Source organism: Anthonomus grandis, chromosome 7, assembly GCF_022605725.1.
Source record: "Anthonomus grandis grandis chromosome 7, icAntGran1.3, whole genome shotgun sequence".
Lineage (NCBI taxonomy): Eukaryota > Metazoa > Arthropoda > Insecta > Coleoptera > Curculionidae > Anthonomus > Anthonomus grandis.
This window is the reverse complement of record NC_065552.1, coordinates 8,951,060-8,966,645: the sequence shown is the minus strand read 5'-3', so window position 1 is coordinate 8,966,645 and position 15,586 is coordinate 8,951,060. Positions and strand designations below refer to the sequence as shown.

General features: G+C 30.2%; 1 protein-coding gene across 4 annotated transcripts in view; it reads left to right on the top strand.

Moving 5' to 3' along the window:
• LOC126738125 (protein shank) overlaps positions 1-15,586 on the top strand; it is a 98,145-nt gene that overhangs the window by 66,603 nt on the left and 15,956 nt on the right. For 2 of the 4 annotated variants that reach the window (XM_050443293.1, XM_050443294.1), the window contains one exon: positions 8,489-8,665. In XM_050443293.1, coding sequence (XP_050299250.1) covers positions 8,489-8,665 — 177 coding nt within the window. Of the gene's footprint in view, positions 1-822; positions 1,051-8,467; positions 8,666-15,586 lie in introns of all 4 variants that reach the window. The other 2 variants (XM_050443292.1, XM_050443291.1) reach the window with 2 other exon arrangements.

Here is a 15,586-nt window from a genome sequence, read left to right as displayed (position 1 = left end):
CATAATTAAAAAACCTACATTTTATGCTCAAAACAGAAAAGCTTAATGGCCAACGACAATAATTTTAAAACTAACATGTCTATAGGCTTAGACATCCTAACTTAATTACCGTTCATGCATAACTTAAATGGCTATGACTGTCTTTTCTTTATTAGTTTTTGAATTAATTTATTCTAATAAAGTAATTATTGTGTATATTTGTTTGCTTATTAATGAAAAATAGAGAAGATGTGCATATTTTCCAATAATATTTTTTACAGCCGGTTATGCTTATTTCCTGCCTTATTTTATAATCTTAAAAAATCTACCTCTTTCTTACGCACGTAATAGCATCATAAGCCTTATCATTTCTGCTAGTTGGTTTACTATTTTTTTACTTCGTATACTATAAATCTATCAAGAAACCTACTTTTAAATTTTTAGGGAAAAAAATGGTCACGTAAAGGTCAAATTTAAATTAAAAATTAGCCTGGTGTGAAAAAAAAATATATTTTTTTCCTTTTCGATTTATATTGTTTAAATAAAAGGGAAGAATTGCATTTTTTAAAAAACTTTTAAGGTTTCAATTTTATTGCAAACATTGTGATAACTCGAGTTATTTTGCCTAGCAAAAGTGGCATAGGTGAAACCACAACAATCTTTTAACAGTAAGGGAAATACCCGACAATTACAACTGAAATAACACATAGTCTACTATAATTATAGATTAAAATAAGACCCCACCCTGTATATATTTTTTAACTCATCATCTACCATTTAAGTATCAATACCATACTCTCTGTTAATGCATGCTCTACCACAACACACTACCATCTCTTGCAGTCCCCTTTCGCGGTCCGCCCAGCTACAACCCGAAGCGACGCAGCGCCATCGGACTGCTGACGCTGACCCGAACCACCTCCATGAGCACCTTAACCACCACCGCCAACTTACCCCCGTCCCCCTGTCCTAGTGACAGGTCTTCCCTCCCTTTTAGCTCCGCCAGCTCGAGTCTGAGCGATTCCGGAAGTGTACCCTGTCCAGAAATCGATACCGCTAGTATTGTCACAGGTAAGAAGATCGGGAAGTGGTGATGTGTTTTTTACAGTGGTGAAACAAAATTTGATTATTAACTAGTAAATAATAAGTACTAAATTAAAAACTATTAAATAAACTAGAACAAATAGTTAATAATACGGTTTTCAACATACACGCCTGTCAAATTTTCTTTTTAGGTGCCAAAACACCCATGAATATGCAACAAAACAATTAAAGGTTAAAGTTTTAAAGAGAGTGACAATGCTTCATCGATTCTCCACTTTGCTTGCCGTTATAGGGAAACTGCAATTCGCCAGATTTCTCGGTTTTCTCTATTTGGTCGAATTATAGTTCGTAAAGGGAGTAGAAAAAACGCTATCGTCCTCTTTTTTAACTAATAACTTATTAACCTGTTATTGCAATTGATTGCATTTTGTCAGTTGTACGCTGTAATTGACTATCGGGAAAGTCAAATAGAATAATAACACATAATAATGTGTAAGAAGTATATTAATATCTGGCTGCCACTTTCGGTCGTAGGCCATTATCAGGACTTAGACTCTACAAGACAACCTTAACAGTTTTAAAACATTAAAATTGGAATTCTAGCTTATTTCTGTACAGACATAAGGTTCCATACGGGTTAAAATTACAAAATTACAAATTACTTCTTACTCTTTAAAGGACGACTCTACTAAAACGACAATAGAGGAAAACAAAAGGCCATCGTTATTCAAATGACCCTCTTGTTTTCAAAAATTTATATAATAACCAGAACGTACTTCACACACTGAGTAATATAGAATTATATTACTTTAATATAATATGACTCTCTGAATATTATAATAAGATGTGAATGTATAGTTAGCAATGTTTACATTCATTAGCTAAAAAATGGTAGCAATTGTTAGCTGTATCGAAAGTAAATATTGATTAGTGCGGTTAGTTTAATTAATTATTATGATCACATTTAATTTTTTTTTGTAAATAGGATTAGTAAAAAAACTAAATTATAAAGGGGCATTAATATGAAATCTTCTGGGCCTTCTCAGTTGCAGGATTAATGAAGATCTTAGGTCAGAGGCATTCAAATATAATCATAAAAAATTTTGTACAATGTTTTTATTTCAAACCAAACCACCCTTAATAACGTCTAATTACAACGCGACAATCTAGCTGCTTTTTAAATACCCGCAAAAAATCTAGTGTCTCTGTGAAAATCTGTGGGCCATTCAGTTTTTATTTATTTCAAGGTATGCAAGTAGAACTCTTCTTGTAGACCTATATTTTGAGATTATGTTGTTAACAGTTTTTAGATTATAGCCATTATTAACTTCTAATTGTTTGATAATGTTGATTTCTTCATTATAGTGAAAAGAGTTTAAACTCTGTACCCGTACCAATTCAGCTGACATTTTGTTCGAGTAAGGATGATTCGAACTAGATGGAATAATGTGGCACTTTGAATCGGTTTTCGATACATTTTAAGTTCTAAGGAACCAGTTTCAGTTTCTAAAATATTTAAGTCAAGAAAACTAGTGCAATTATTTGCATCTATTTCGATAGTTAATTTAATATTAGGATGTAAATTATTAAGGAGATTTAAAATAATATTTGATTGGAAATTTTCAGTAATAATTATTGCTAGGCAATCATCCACGTATGGAACCTATTTTCTAATTTTATTCTCAGCTAGTAAAGGGGTAATAATTAATGATTCAAGATGATTTAAAAAAAGATCAGGTTATGAGGGAGAAAGGGAGTTGCCCATTGCTCTGCCCGTTGTTTGAGAATAAAATATATTGTTGAAGATGCCATCTTAAAAAAGGCAGAATGATTGATTAAATTGACCGCAATAATTGGCTTAGCATGTTCAATGTACTTCCGATACTCTTAACACTTACTATCATTTTTTGGGCTAGGGAATGTAAACATGTCAAGCTATATATTTGCATCTTATTACTCAGTGGGCGAAGTACGTTCTGGTTATTATAATTTTTTTTAAATAAAAGAGCCACGGAGTCAGAGCCCTGATGATAGCCTACGGCCGAAAGCCCTAGGTCAATATTAATATATTTCTTACGCTGAATACGTGTTATTATTCTACTTGACTTTCGCACTCAAGACTATGGTTTGCCAGGCGTATATAGTTCATCTATGTTCACTATTTTGTAAATATTGGTGGGATTGAAGTTTCTTAAATTATCAAATCGTCAATTGTATATCAGGAGTCACATGTACAAACGAAAGTTCATATAAGAGCAATTTCAGGAAGAAATGAATCTTTCAATTTTAATAAAATCCGAAGAAGGATATAAACGAGTAAAAGAGAATGAAGAAAAATAATAGTCCTTAAAAATCAAACTTTTAAGAAGTGTATAATTTAAATGCAAAAGTAGATCAAGTAAGATCAAAAACTTATATTGCACCTTGTAACCTTAGAGTCAGGATTGATAGTGGAAAAAAAATTATGTAGCTTTTTAGGAAAGTCTCCATAATTTTTCTCATCTATACAGTTTTTCATATAGTGGAAGTCCTTTAAATATGAAAAAGTTGGTATACCTACTATAACTGCTTGATTCTCACATCTGTAAAATAATGCACACTAGGATGAGATCCTGGAGTTAATGAAAAAAAAAACGGCTTTGGAGGAAAATAGAGTTTTACATGAGGAACATTAGGTAAACTTAGAGAAAAATATGACGAAGAAGAAAAAGCAGAAAAACTAACCTAAATGGTACCCAAAATGACCAACGAGTTCTTGAGATTAATGAATTAAAAGGGAATAACGAAGAAGTTAGAGGTACACTTTTAAAGTTGTAATGTAATATTTTCTTCTTAAATATGATAGAAAATAAGATTTTAATACTAAGAAAACATTTAGTGTCAATCAAAATATCTCAATAAGAGATTTGGGAATAGGTGCATAAAAAAATGAACACAGGCCTATGATACACTAATAATCCTAGTAATAATATGAATAATGCTAAAATAATGTTTTTTATTTGTGCTTGATGGAATAACACAAAAAACAAATTAAGATGATTCGGGCCGTAACTAAGTGGTAAAATGCAGTTAGAATTAAAAAAATCAACTTTTTACCTATTTTTCGACATAAAATCTTAAATCTAAGATTCGTTTACGATTACAAGAAAATGATACTTAATTACGAGATTAAAGAAATATAAACGTCAAAATGACTCGGATCATTACTGACAACTAAAATGTGGTAAAGATCGAAATAAACAACCTTTTACCGATTTTGCGACATAAAATTTTATTACGATTTCGATATAATAATACTTAGTCTCCGTAATTAGTGAATTTAACTAAGAAAATAAATATATCAAGATGATTGATGGTGTAACTGTGAAAATTGGGTATATAATTTATGAATAGGGAAAAATAGAAAATCATTGCTCATTTAAACATTAAAAATGATCTTGAGAGTATCATCCATGTGATAAAAAAAATAATTTTAATGGAAAAGTTGATTAAGTATTATTAGAAATTCATATTCGAGCTTTCAATGGCATTGTAACAAGGTGGAAAAAAGTGATTTGAATCAGCTGTATAGAAAAATTTGAAAAATTGCAGAAAACAAGCTTTTTTTGTCTATGTCTAAATAAACTAAGTAAAAAACGAAAAGTATCCTGTATGACCGATGAGATCCTAATATTGATAGATAAAAGTTACCAAAGAAAATGGAGAAAGACCAAACAGTAAATAGCTAGTAAAAAATAGTTATAGAACTTAAGGAATTAGGTTAATGCATTTTACAGATAAAAGAGTTGCACATCATGAACACCAGGGCAGCTCCTATTGAATTTCACTTAAATATTATTAAAGTATTTTCAACAAAGATTCAAGTGTTTTAACTACGTTATATAACGATACTAATGAAATGACTAAAATGCACATCTAATCATTTGCATACAAATTATTTTCCAATAGCAGTGTATACGCCTGATTCATGGATTCTTATTAAAAAGCATTTGGTTAAGGTCCACAAAAGAAAATGAATATTTTCAAGTTCTGTCCTAATGCATTCAGATATCTTTCTAAGATTAATAGCAAAACTTCTAAATGAAAAATCTTGATTGAATTCGGTCAGCTTCTTTTAAAATTAATCATTAGAAAACCTAAGATTTCCATGGAATCAAGCAAGGACGCCAATAATATTAAGTATGTCGATGATACTATTATTTACACAGATACTGCAAAAAGACTACAACTCTTGATGAAGTAAGTAGCTAAAGTAGTAGAGATATATCAAGTAGAAGTAACAGTATCAAAAGAAGTGCAGAAGGTACAATATCAGCAAAAGAATCAGCACTAAATGTTAAGTAAAGTGAATTTTCTGTAAGTAATACTCTAAACTGAAAAAGGGAACGTATTTTGATATATTGGTAAAAGCAATAGAGAAAAGACTGGCAACATTATTTAAGCATAAATAAACTTAATTTTTAAATTTTTTTTGAGATATAATGGGTTGCTTAAGATCAAAGGAACACTATAATTCGTTGAACATTTAATTAAATTATACATATGTCGATTAAAATTGAAACTCTGAAAATACTAATGATAAAAGTGACCTCAAATATTTTTTTTTTATTTTTTTTATCTTAAATTAAAAGTGGAATTTTTGATAATATGTATAAAAGAAACATTTAATTTCCCACCAAATGAACCTAAATCTCTTTATATTATCGGAAAATTAAAAAATATTCACATAAATATTATTTCGGAAGTACCATCACTGTAAAAAATATAAACCCAAGCCCAACATTTTTCATTACTACTTTTTTAGAATTTTTTAACAGTCTATAAATATTATTGTGTATGTTTATTCTTTTTTTTTTTACCCATCAATAACATTATTTATCATCATTCATTATTATTTTTTATTGCTTGCCTTGAGGCTGTACCAATGATGTAATGCACTGCTGCATCATTAATAATCTAAGTGTGATTGCTTGTTTATAACTCTTCTTAAAATAGATGTACTATCTCAAAATAAGCCTGGTAATGTTAAGAAAAAGATCCTATATATACAAACACGATATAACCCACCCATTTTCTTTCAAATATCTTTATTTACAGTGTATTTTTCATGGTTTTATGGTATATACCAGACACGATACAACGTCACGACATGGCTACTTGTCGCACGACATATAACGTTTTGAACAAAATAAAGACATTTTAAGTTTTAAGAGAACAATGCCCAGGTCGTCATAATTTTTTTCAAAAATCGGTAAATATGGGGTAACGATAAAACGTGATTTTCCGTTTAAAAAAATGCCTTTTTACTGACTCTTTAAGTTTTAAATGGGAAATATGAATAAAATATGTAATGAAAGGAGCATTAGAATCAAATTTTTTAAAATAAAAAAAAAATAAATAAAATTTTATTGATAAGGTTTTCGACATTTCTGAGTCTTTCATATTCATTTAATTTTGTCATTTAGATATTTGATTTTTAATGTTTCTTTTTTTTTTTTTGTATCAGGTGATTTTGCAAAATTTTCTTTATGCGAATTAAAAATAAATTACTTGGGAAGTTTTTTTTGGAAGTACATTTGCAAAAATGTCTATATTCAAATAGAAAAAAACACAAATTTAAAATTTAGAAGTTTTTTATATCTTGTATTTGATTATTTAATTTTATTTATTACTAAATAAGGATTATTTTAATCAAGTTTTAAAAAAACACCTTTTTCCTAATTTAAATATTAAGAATCAATAAAAATAATATGTTTTAATTATATGTTATATATTTTTTTAACTAAATTTGTTTTGTTCTGAATAATTTATTTAAATATTTAATTTTAATTAAAATTGATTTAAAATTTTAAAATAAAAACTGATCTTTTTACGAAAAATTTCGTTGAAAGATGATTCCTTCAGTTTTAAGTTTTACACATATTTTTTTAATTTGTTTTATTTAAAGTTTTATTGAAAAAGTCCATATTTTCAAATTTTTAATTTTAGAATTATATTTATTTGTCTCTTATATTTTCTTTAATTAAATACATGTATGTTTATTAGAAATGAACTTTTAAAATTTTACGAAAAACCAAGTTAAATTTTTGAATTTAAATTTTTAGTGTTTTTTAAAGTCCATTTGCAAATCTGGAATAGTCTGTAACCAAATTAAAAAAAACAATTTTAAATATTTTAGTATTTTTAATTTGACTATTTATAAGAAAAATTAAACTTAATGAATTTTAATTTAAAAGGATTCTTTTTCAAAAACTGATTTAAAATAAAAAAAAAAAACTTATTAACCAAATTTGTTTTGTTCAGAACCTTGTATTTAAATATTTTTATTTTAGTTAAAATTGGTTTAAATTTTTTAACAAAAACTTGTTGTTTATTAAAATATTTGACATTTATTTTAAACATTTATTTTCAATTTATCTTGCAAAAATCCGCCTAAATCAAATTAAAAAAAAAATTTTTAGTTTAAATTTTATGAAATTTTATTGTATTTTATTGTATTTTATTGTATTTTATTTTTTTTTAGCTGTTTGTTTAGATCCCATCATAGAAACAATATTCCTAATTTGAATTTACAAAAAAAGACATTTTCTTTCAAGCTTGTTTGCTGAGATATCTGAAATCAAATTTCGAAAAAATAAATATGTAAGTTAAAAGACATAAATTTAAAATTAAAAACGAAACAGAAGATACACATTTTAAATCGCATTTTTTATACTTATTGAGAATCTAAGTAATTTTATTTAAACCATACCATGCTGTGTAAGATCAATACAAGAAATAAAATAAATTTAATTACATATATATTCTTACATCTCATTATCATCATTAATACATTTTGTAACTAAATATCGCATTTTAAATTCATATTTGATTTTGCAAGAATTTCAATAATTTGAATTAAAATACAAAAACAAATTACCAAAATGTTTTTTTTTTTAATTAGAAAAAGAAGACCTTCTTATTTTGTAAAATTTTTTCTATTCAAATATTTCTTTTTAAATTAGGTATTCCTTTTAAAATCTATTTTTCTAATTAATTTTTTAGTTTAAAATTTAAACATTTAAAATGAAAATTCATAAAATTCAAGAAATGAAGAAACTAAATTTTTGAAACTTTTACCTTCAGGCCGAAAAAGAGATGTTCTAGGTATATTCTACCATCTTCCCTTCACACTTTTATTTGTATAACATTATCTTTATTTACGTAGTTCATGATCTTATAGCATACCACACACGATACAGACTTACTACTTATTCACATTTTTATAACATTTTAAATAAAACAAAAATATCTTAGTCAAGTTTTAACAGAACAATACCCAGGTCATTATAATTTTTTTCCCAAATCGTAAAACATCAAATATTACGTGATTTTCCTAAAAGAAATGTTTTTTTTTTAATTTTCACATAAAAAAAACTGTCATAAGAATGTAATCCGACCTCAGTGCTTGCACTGGGTGTTACAGACAAAAGTCTCGGCGATGCCAGTGACATCATCAGCGACAGTTCTGGAGTGGGTACTGCCAATTCAGACACCACCAACTGCAGTATCTCCATGCCCGGCAGCACCGTTGTCTGTATTGAATCATATTCACCTAAAGAAAAAGGCCATATTAGTATCAGGGAGGGAGAACTTATAGAAGGTAAGTTTTCACTAAGATCAGGTATTTACTATTATAGAAGAATGTAGTAGGCTCTGTTTTTTTTTATCTTAATTAGGAAAGAAAATAGTCATCAAACAAACATTACATAATTCAAGTATAAGACAATTCAGGTATAACTTTAACTAACGAGTTAACTAGCGGTGTTTAGATATAAACAATTTGCATCCGAGCAAGCCTGCAGCTTAAAGACCATATAGATTTGTTTGAGTCTGGCTTTTAAGCTCTTGGTTGTGAATGTACGATATACCAAACCCAATATTTTTTAACCTAATATTATAGCTTCAATACCAGTTGTAAAATTCAACTTTCAGGTATTTATTTGGATGATTGTGTCTGAAAGATCATATTAAAACACTCACTGAATGTCAATTTTCGCAAGTTCTATTACTTTTTCTTATATTATGATCTAGAATAATCTTTTATTTAATCTGTGTAAAATAGTCCAGACGTTTAATTCTGTCTTTAAAAAAACAGGACTGTTTGCAAATATTCGATAAAAATATTAATCTACTTATAAAAAAACCTTACCGGACTAATATTCAGAATTTCGAGATGCTTTTCGCAGGTGGCTGTACAGGTCCGGATTTAAAATTTTTGATGTCAATTTTTGTATGTATATATCGGGTGGGCCATTTTAATATATGGATCCAAATTGCTCCGAAAATAAGCGACATACAGAAAAATGTTTAAGACCAGAGCTATTCAGGATAGAGAAGGGCATCTCAGATACATTTGTAGAGGTCTTTCATACATTTGTAGAGGTGATTTTGACCCTTTCATTCTCAAGATTTTGGTTCATTTTCAAGATCAATTCAAGATCGGAGTAATTTTTTAAAATAAGAACCTCCATTTTTTTTGTAGCATATTTCAAAAGAGCGAGCAATTTCACGTTTAAAATGATATTTTAATATTTGTTGTCGTAACCTTAAAAAGGTCAAATGAAGGCCAATTTATAGAAAACTGCTTTCTAGATGTTTATTAATGTTTCTGTTAGATATTAAAAATACTGTAGCCGGTGGATCAAGCAAAAATGCTTAAACAACCTAAACTTAGAACATTGAAAGGCTGGAATTAGTAAACAACAACTTTGTTTGAGTGCAACATGTGCACAGAGCCAAGGGAGGTGTTTTGTTTACAAACAATTTCATCGATTCTCTGTTGTCAAGTTTACACACTTTTTTCAAAAGAGGAAATTTTCAGCGATATAATATCAACACATATAATAATGCTAATTTAATTTACCGATGTTAGATTTTGGATTAAAAATGTTATGGATTGAATATGTTGATTTAGGCGCAAAAATAACATCTTCAAAGCAAAAAAAATATATTATAATACTTATTCCTAAAACCGCTTCTAAAAAATTTAATATGGCATTACCGCAGGCAATAGCTGATGTCTTTATGATGTTTGTTTAGATTCGGCATTTGTGAAGTTCTGAGTTTTTTCTTTAGTTTTTGGTTGAAAAAGGAAAAAGGTTGAGTCATTTCAGTATTTTTGTGAACTGTTACGATAGTAAAAACTTGTACCGTTTGTGACGCACCATGGGACAAAGGCGATTTAGGCCCATCTTTTCACAAGTAAATACCGATATTGTCATAACATCATATCAAGGGACAACCGTCGTCATAAACGTAGAATAATAAAAACTTATTAAGAAATCTATAATAATTATAAAATTTTTTATTTTCCATAATAGTGCTTTTTATTAGATAAGTACCTTTACTAATAAAAAGTTGATAAACGGTAATATTGTTAATAATTTAAAGCACTAATTTTACTAATAAATATTTATCAAGTAAATATTGTTTGACGACGTCACTGGTAAAGATTACTTGTGTCAGTGGAATCAGTTCGAGCGGCGTTGCGATGTTGTTGCCTTTTTCTCTAATATACGTTATCTATATTCATTTAACTGTCAATGTTGACTTCTTTATATAGTATCTTATCATATATTGTTTTGCGCCAGTCAAAATAAGTGACAAATGTTTATGATATTATTATACAGTACGTTTTTTTTGCCATTTCCCCATAAGCATTTGGCATCATTGAATCAGAGATGTTGCAAGCAAAAAAACTGCCCATAGTTCCATGGCAATGTTAATTCTAGCCTAAGAAGAACCTAAACCGTCTTGGCCTTGAGGTGTCAATTATTAAGGTAATTTTCAAGTTGGAGTAATACCATTTAGTGGAGAGTCTGTTCAGGCTGGCTTATTAAATAACACTTCAATAAACCAGCTATTGAAGATGACCAAACAGAACATAGTACAAAAAGTACTGTAACGGAACGCGTTCAATACTGTCACATTCATATTGGTAAAATTAAGTAAAGTCTTAGAATGGATTACTCTCCTACTGAAATTGTGAACATGATTATGATTTTGGGCGAATACAATAATGATGCTCGTGCTGCAGCAAGGCTGCATGCTGAACGTTTCCCTAATCGAAGACATCCTACCGATATTATACGAAATTTAACTGAAAGAGCTAGTGCTGGATATCTCAAGAACATCGTGTCCCACGATGAACCTTTTTAAAAATTTTAAATATCCTAAAAATACCATAAACACCATGTAATTTTGGTTCAAACATTACACATAAATCCTGTGGCCTTGCGGGAGATCGCAGATAGTTCAGACTTCTTTAACTTTATTTTGTTTCCTGATGAAGCAATATTTAAAAGTCGCGGACATCTTAATACACAAGTGGCATTATTAGTTAAATGAAAATTCTTACTGGCAGAGAAAAATAGATCATCAACATCGCTGGAGCCTTATGGTATGGTATGAGATTGTAAATCGTTATTGGACTGGCCCTTACATTTTTTAGTCCAATGTTGATCAACTCAGCTACTTGGAGTTGTTAAAAGACAGGCTGCCAGAACTATTGGCAGGCGTCGACTTAGAAACGAGGCCAAGAATTGTACTCTAGCAACTTGGTACAGAGCCACATTTTGCTGTAGCTGTTTATTAATTTTTGTACGAAAACTACGCTGGGTTGATTGAACAAGAAGGTCCGGTTAACTAGTCCGCAAACTCACCGAATATGAGCTCTTCAGATTTTAATTTGTGGGGTTCTTTGAAAAGAGGTTGTTTTTCAATAACGACCTACGACAAGAGACAACATGCAGATCGGATTGGTGAAGCATGCGCTGAGATTCCACGACAAACTTTATTAAGCACCATATGTAAATTTCATAGGCGTTTAACGTTATGGCTTCAGGCAAATGGATGCAACTTCCAACATTTGCTTCGTAATTAAATTCGTGAAATGCAAGAGGACTCACGATAATTAAGCACCTCATCGTGAGAGGCAAGGAAACTCACGCTAATGAGTTTGAGTGATTTCATTGATGATTGACGTCAGGGTAAAGATGATTACGGTTATTTTAAAATTTGTGCTTAATCCATCTGCTTAAGTATTTTTAAAATGTTTAATTAAAACAGAAACATTAATAAACAGCTTTTTTTAATTTGTTCTTGATTTGACCTCAAGCTTACGATAACAAAGTTTGAAATATTATTATAAACGTACAATTTTCCATCTTTTTTGAATTTCCTACAAAAAATAGAGGTTCCCGATTAAAAAACTCTGACCTTGAAATAATATTAAAAAACCACCTCAAGATCAAAATAATCCAGTCCATCCCTAATGAGGTAGCTAGTAGCTCATAAAGCACATACTGAAGGATATAATACACTAGCCTAAAGAATCGTGATTTTTTTGTCCACAAATTGTCATCAAATTTAACCAGCTAAGTGACCAATACCTAATTGAAAAAAGTTTGGAGCCCTAATCACTTTAATCAACTTCTGCATTGGGGATTTTAGCGCTGCTCATTACAAGGACTGATAGTGGATTGTATCATATCCATTAAGTCTTACCTTGCTATGATGCAGGTTTTTGCAAACTTCAGTAACGTGTTATGTAGGACCAATATTTCTTGACGACTGACCCCTTTGGAAGCCAATGCTTTTAAGGTAATGCATTCTGAGAGTTATCCAAGTTGTTCTTTTCTTCTTTTTTGCAACTTAACTTATGACATTTTTAAGCCAAAATTTTGCGAATTGACCCTGTTGTATCACGGTTATTTTATTTTTGTTAATTATTTTACCTTCTGCTTTTTTGGCAGGTCCTTAGATGCTCAGGGCAACGATGCTCCTAGAATGTGAATAGACCTTTCGCTTAATACTAAAAAGTCTAATGAGCAGCACAGTTTTTCAGATTCCCTTGTTGCTGGTTAAAGAGAGTCAAGGCATAATAGAAGACTGATATCTTAATTCCCAATAACCTTAGACTTGCTTTATGCCTTAGACTTAGGTATAAAGCTGAATATTTTGAGACTGACTCTCCTTGAAGCCTGCCCGATTCAAGGAATTTCAAGGAGTTGTGTACAGAGCTGTATTCAGATTTCATTATATTAACCAACTTTTACACTTTCTCTTTTATATTGCAACTCAACTTGTTATCTTTAAGCCAGATTTTTACAAGTTGATCCTGATTGATGAAGGAAGAGGCTCCATACTTCCTTTGTCAAAGATATACGCGATTACCTTACTTCTCTTTGCTTGGTGCTTAATCTTGAAGTTTAAATTTTTTAAACGAGTTTTTATTATTCCTAACAACCACGCTTTCTATATAGATGGACCAGAAATTCACCTGAAAATGCTGCTTTCAGGATGTGAGTGAATCTCTTGCTATATGCTGCTAGGATAAAAATCTCCGAAACCTTTTAGTCTTCTTAGTAAATGGATCTATTAGTGTATTGCTTTAATGATCATGGAGTAAATCAGTCTATAGCTATCAGTTTTTGTAGTAAATGAATTCATTGAAGTATGGACTTAATGACTGTGAAGGGGTAATTCGGGTAATTTAAATACCCTCGCTTCCACCTTTTCTAACTACAGGAAAGTTTATCCAAAGTCAGTTTAATTATGTCAAATCCTTGGGTAAGTTTTTTTATAACTTTCTACCCTGGATGATTAATTTGTTGGATTTGGTATAGGATTATGGGTAGAAATCAATGAAACGGATGCGAAATTAGCTAAGAATTAAGGGTCTGTACTTTAGAGTTTAACCACGTTTTATATAAGATCGTTGTAAGATACCTGTTAGGTTTACCATCATTACTTCACATTGGGCATACTTTAGTTCTAATGTTTGACTTTGACAAACAAATTAGGTAAAAGAATATTGTTTAAATATTCTAAGAAGATTCGTTCAGGGGATAATAAACTTAAATATGGTAAAGCATTCAGGACTCACCCCGTTGGGCGCCAATATGCATTTTTATAAAACATTGGCGATTTAACGTCCGTAAGCGACGTCGAAACATACCAACGCGTAGTAATTATCGTCTTACCCAGTACTAAATAATAAAAACGCCAATATACAATACATATCGCCGCATATATATCCTATTTGCATTATCGATACGCCATTATGTCCGCATGTTTCTCTCCATAAGCATTCGGGCATTAATATACCGGTTTTTGATTAATGTTTATTGGCGAAATCAATTTCAGTTTTCTTCGGGGGTTTTTAAGTTATCCAACGTGTGGGTTGCAGTTTATGCCCGGTCGCTTTTGTTCAGTGATGTGCGTGTCAAATGGTGAATTTATCGTCGTATATGACCGTCGTAATTAAACACGGTATTGTGCTAATAAATATTAAACTTATAGGATTTTTAAAAAAAATTTTTGCAACGATTTATTATGTTGAAAGCACTAGGTTTTTTCCATGACCAATCAGCATGTAGGAAATATTCTTTGATATCTCTTCTGCCTTCGTTAACTTGGTTTTTGCAGAAAGGGATATATGTCTTCTACACTTTATAAAAAGTAGGCTCAATTTATTCTTAAAAGTAGAAGATTATAAATTTTGGAAATCTGGCATCATAGCATCAATTTATTTCAATTAAAGATTATAGGTCCCTAAGTAGTATTTCTCAGTTATCTGAACTACTTGACTTTGGAATCATAATATTTATTTAGTCCTGTCACTTAACCCATTTTGAAGAGCTTAAAAATCTGGCAACGTAGTCGCGTTCTTTCAGCGTCGTCTTCAAATTAGTTTAAATGTTTTAATTGGAAAGAATTTTCAGAAGATAATTATGCCCAAATGCTATCATAGCATGATATCTTTGTCTATATATGGGTTTACCTCTTATCATCTGCGGGGTCAGATTTTTCTTTAATGCATTTTTGACATAGTATATGTAAAGATTTCAATTTGGAAAATAAGAAGTCAGTTAACTCATCACCCAGATTACTTAGTTCTCATCAGTGGAAACTGAGAAGCAAAATATTTAATTAGAAGTGGGAGGTGATCAGGCTGTAAGTTTAAATAAGTAAACAACATTTGAATCTGAGTTTAAAACTGAATGATGAGTTATTGCTCCATTTGTAAATGTGAACTGCTCTCTAGACCCAGCCTCAGAAAAGAAATGAGCAGTGTCTAAAAAGAAATGGGAGTTTTTATTTTGTTTTAGGATTTCTGGATCATGATGAGCTCTAGGAGACTGGAGTAATCATGGAATAAGTAACTTTTATTTCAGCCTTCTTCTTACTACACAATTTCCTTATCAAAAGTTGGTAGTTTATCTGGCTACAGCTACCTTACCTATTATGATTCTAGAAGGCGCTGCTCCAAAAATATCGGTAGGCGTGCAATCAAACCATCTTCACTAGTCCTTTAACTGTCATCTCAACTGATGTTCTGCCCTGTTTCTATCCCTCAATTGTCATCATAAGCACCTTATATCTTTCAATTACATGTCCAATGTAGTTGATCTTTCTTTAGTTAACTGTATCGAAAAGTTTTAGTGGATTGCACATTCGGGCACGTAGATTTTCGTTGGCTATTCTTTGTCCCCAAGATATCCTCAGCATGTGTCAACAT